General features: G+C 37.4%; 1 protein-coding gene across 1 annotated transcript in view; it reads right to left on the bottom strand.

Moving 5' to 3' along the window:
- LOC104998105 (uncharacterized protein DKFZp434B061-like) overlaps positions 1 to 3,382 on the bottom strand; it is a 4,083-nt gene extending 701 nt beyond the window's left edge. The window contains exons 1-2 of the mRNA XM_010853127.1: positions 3,377 to 3,382; positions 28 to 127 (exon numbers count right to left, since the gene is read on the bottom strand). Of these exons, the coding sequence (XP_010851429.1) occupies positions 28 to 127; positions 3,377 to 3,382 (106 nt within the window). The remainder of the gene's footprint in view (positions 1 to 27; positions 128 to 3,376) is intronic.
- Positions 3,383 to 3,918: the final 536 nt, after the last annotated feature.

Below are 3,918 nucleotides of genomic sequence, written 5' to 3'. Positions count from 1 at the left end.
AAGCCTGTAAGTGGTCTTCGCGTTTTGAACCCCGTCTTGCACGCGAGAGCTTTGGCCCCGAGTGTCGCCGGGGAGCCCTCGTCCGGGTTGTCAGGATCGTTTCCCTCCTAGTGAAGCCGTCTCCCTGCTCTCAGAGCTACTGTTAGTAAAAAAAAAAAAAAAAATTGAGCTAAAACTTTGAGGTTCATTGCGATTATTTTGGGGGGGACCCGAAGACCACTTACAGGCTTATCTCCTTGAAACCTTTTTTGGGTTTCTACTGCCTGGGTCTCCCAAGTTTTAGAGAATGTGTGCCTTTAACGTGGTTAAATGGTTTGAGAATGTCAGGTTCCTCGGAGGTGTGTAAAGATTGGTTTGCGGTGAACAGGATAGGTTTGCATTCGGCCTTTTCGTAGTATGCTTTATTTCTTTTAAAAATTAAAAAAACTGAGACATGATTTCAGTGTTTCAGACTGAGAATTATGTTGAAAACTAATTATGTGTGATTTGCATTGCATTATCTCCTTTTTGTAGTTCCACGATGATCGGCTAGAATACTTAGTATAATTGGCAGAGAATTTACTTTCCTCACTTGCAAAAGAGTGTAGTTTTTGAATATTTTAATAACTCAGATTGGTAGTAGAACTTGTGTTTTTAAAGTGGTTATTTCATCCTTTGATTTATCAAGAATTTAAATGGCAGCAATATGACTCTTAGTTATTGCCTTTTCCCCCTAAAATTTCTACTTGTCACAATCAACAGGTATTTTTAAAAAATCTTGTTTGTACGTTTAACGTAATTTTTAATAAAACAATGGGTATGTAAGACTTCATTTTCCAAGGCTAGCGCAGCAAATATGGCCCCTTACTTTTTCTAAGGGTTGGTGATATTTCTTCAGGTCCCTTTGTGGAATACACATTTGAGGTTAATTATAGTAGGTGTGAGAGTGAAGTGAAGAATTTATGAAGGACAACTGCCAGAATAGGCTAGTGGGCTTGAGTATTAGAAAAATATGCTGATGGTTCTCAAATGTGCTGCATAGAAAAATTTTAAATTAGAACCATTAACATAATGTAGACAATGCAGACATTCAGCATACTGAGAATTTTGAGTTTTTCCTCTGCCTGTTGGAACTCTCAGACTGCTAGCTCCCAGGTTTGTGAGGAGAGAAATATGGAGCAGGTCAGCAAACATCTTTGGAATTTCATTTGTCTATCACTGACCTTCAGCATGTGGTGTCAGGTCTATCTCTTTAACTTGATTTATTTGTGGTTTGTGTTTATATTATGCAGTCTTTGGAGTAAAGGTGATATATGTCTAATGAATAATATATAACCAGATGTTTCAGTGACAGTTTCATTTCTATACATTAGCACAGAAGCATAATTCCTTCCAGCGAGAGAAGTGAGCTAACATTAAAAAGCACTTTATTAAAATCATGGCTGTGTTTCTGATATGATTTAAAGCATTCAGAATTTTGTATTCACTGGCTTGTTAAATCTGGGGAAACTAGACAATGCATCACAGTTTACAGTTTTTAAAAAAGGGAAAGCACTGTAAGATTATATAGACTGCTGGTGTACAGATCTACACTTGATTTTTAATTAGTGTTGTTTGTTAGACATGTTGTGGAAGACATTGTCGTCAGACACTAGTTATTTAATTTCCTGATTTTTTTCATCTCTGAAATCTTATATCAACAAGTTATTATAGCAACGTATTGAATGATTGTTTGCATTGAAATGAGTAGATCCTGGTATAATTTGAGTACAGAGGTACAGTAAAATTTACCCTGTCCATTCTCTGTAGGTTGAGATATCCTGTCTGTTCCCCCATCAGATTTTTCATTTTTTCTACCTCATGTGTCAAACAGGTCCTCTGGTGTCCCTTGTTAGGCATAGAGCTTGGTTGATTTTACATAGATATACTGACTGTGGTAACAAAACTTTTGGCAGTTAAGTAGCAACTAGTGTTATTATGTCCATAGGCAGGAACTAGGTGATGAGTCCCCGACTTTATAGGTGCTAAGCGAGCAGGTGGCCCACTCTCCGTTTTTATGCTGTGTGGAGGAATTCCAGTGGAACTTTCAAGTTTAAAATTTTTTTCACTTCTCTTTTGTCTTATGGTTAATAGGCAGCAGAGGTGGACTAATATATCTGGGCCTAGTGATACTTTTTTTGGATGCTCAGGAGCTGTATAAATACATTACTAAGAATTCTGAGAAAGATTCTTATTGCTTGAGTTTGCCTTTTCTCTACTATCTGCCATTTTGTTGTAATTTTAAAAATTCAGTTTATTAAGTACATAATGAAAAATTATTTTCGAAATTAACCTCAGATTAAATTGTCTAGTGAGGACATCTTATTAAATGAAGTAACAAACCATATAAAAATATCAAAATATTTTGGTCATTTGTTTTCACCAGTTGTATTGATTTGGGGCTCCTGCAGGACGGATTTCTTTCTGTGTCTCTGCTGTAGCGTGGAGTTGTATTTTATGAAGAAGTTTGCTTCTAAAGTCAATGTGTAAAATGAAAATCACATATAATAAAAAAAATTATGCTTGAAATCTCTCAGGATGGGAAAAACATACCAGTAAGTTCAGTTCAGCTTTAGTTTTGGAAGATTGCTGTTTCTTTTGCTGAACACTAGATGAAGTAGTCAGCCTGCACTATGGGCCATGTTGAACACAGCAAATAAAAAGAAAATCCTTAAACTTAAGAATCACATTCAGCATGTCGTCATGCTCATTCTAGGAGAGGCTTATGGGAACTGAGACCACCGAGGAGTCGGAGTCGCAGATCGGCTGTACTCTCATTTTTTCTAGGATGCCTGTGTTCTGAGAGAACGTGGCGGGTGTGCTTGGAATAGCCTGAACTGTTTAAATATTTCTCATTTCCTCTCTCTTTTTTGTGTGTTTCTTTGCATGCTGGATAGTTTAAATTGCAAAAGTTAAGTGATATTTGTGTTACAATGTAACACACAAATTTAAAGGGCTTGGCATTATTCTTTCTAAAATATGTTTTATCTGTAGGAATAATTTCAAAGTTCCTTTACTTTCCCCTTAAATAAAGCAACAAGATATCTATCTCAGAGGAGAGCAGTTAGAACAGGGTATTAGTGTCCAATAGACAAAATAGAAAGTTCAATAGGAGTTTGAACAGAATACAGGGAGATGGTTAGATGAATATAAGAGCAGAAAGAGAACATTATAGTAATCAGTCAAAGAGCTCGGAGAAGAGGTTCTATTGGCCTAGTTCTGAACTTTTGAGGTCAGCCTTGTTGAGCTGCTGTTGAGGCTAGTTCTGGGGAATACCGAAAGAAGCTGGAGGCTGGAACCAATTGTTGCTGCCAGTGACTAGAAGGAGGTCCTCTCAGCCCTTCTACTGCTTTCTTACCTCCATTGGCAAAGCCTAACACGGACCTCCCCTGGCAGAAGAGTTGGTGAAATGCAATTGCACAGTCTCAGCCCAGCACCACAGAGCAGTCTCAAGTGGTGATTTTGGAGTAGAGACGAGGAGTAAATGACCTGTACAAGTAATACAGATTAAAATAATTTAGATAGGGAATCCTGTCCTTACCTCGCCTGCTTAAAAAAACATTTACTGATTATCTTCTGTGTGCCAGATCCTCTGCTAGGAATTAGGAATATAAAAGTGAATTGAATAAAGTCTCTGTTCTTGAGGAATTTACAATCTAAGCGGAGATGACAAACTTCTGTACAGGGTGTTAAATGCAATAATACATAAATGATGTGCTTTGGGAATCCAGAGGACAAGCAGCCTACTTGCCTCTTTTCCCAGCTAAACCTAATGACCACTATTTTTGTTTGGTGTTTTGATCAAACCCAAGTTCATCCCGTTTGATGTCCTATGAAAGCCATTCCTCTGAGATGCCTTAATTTTATCATGCAGTTATTGTCTTTAGTTAAGTATTTCTC

This window comes from Bison bison, unplaced genomic scaffold, assembly GCF_000754665.1.
Source record: "Bison bison bison isolate TAMUID 2011002044 unplaced genomic scaffold, Bison_UMD1.0 scf7180017864322, whole genome shotgun sequence".
Taxonomy (NCBI): Eukaryota; Metazoa; Chordata; class Mammalia; order Artiodactyla; family Bovidae; genus Bison; species Bison bison.
The sequence above is the reverse complement of the archived record's forward strand: the minus strand, read 5'-3'. Positions and strand labels throughout refer to the sequence as shown.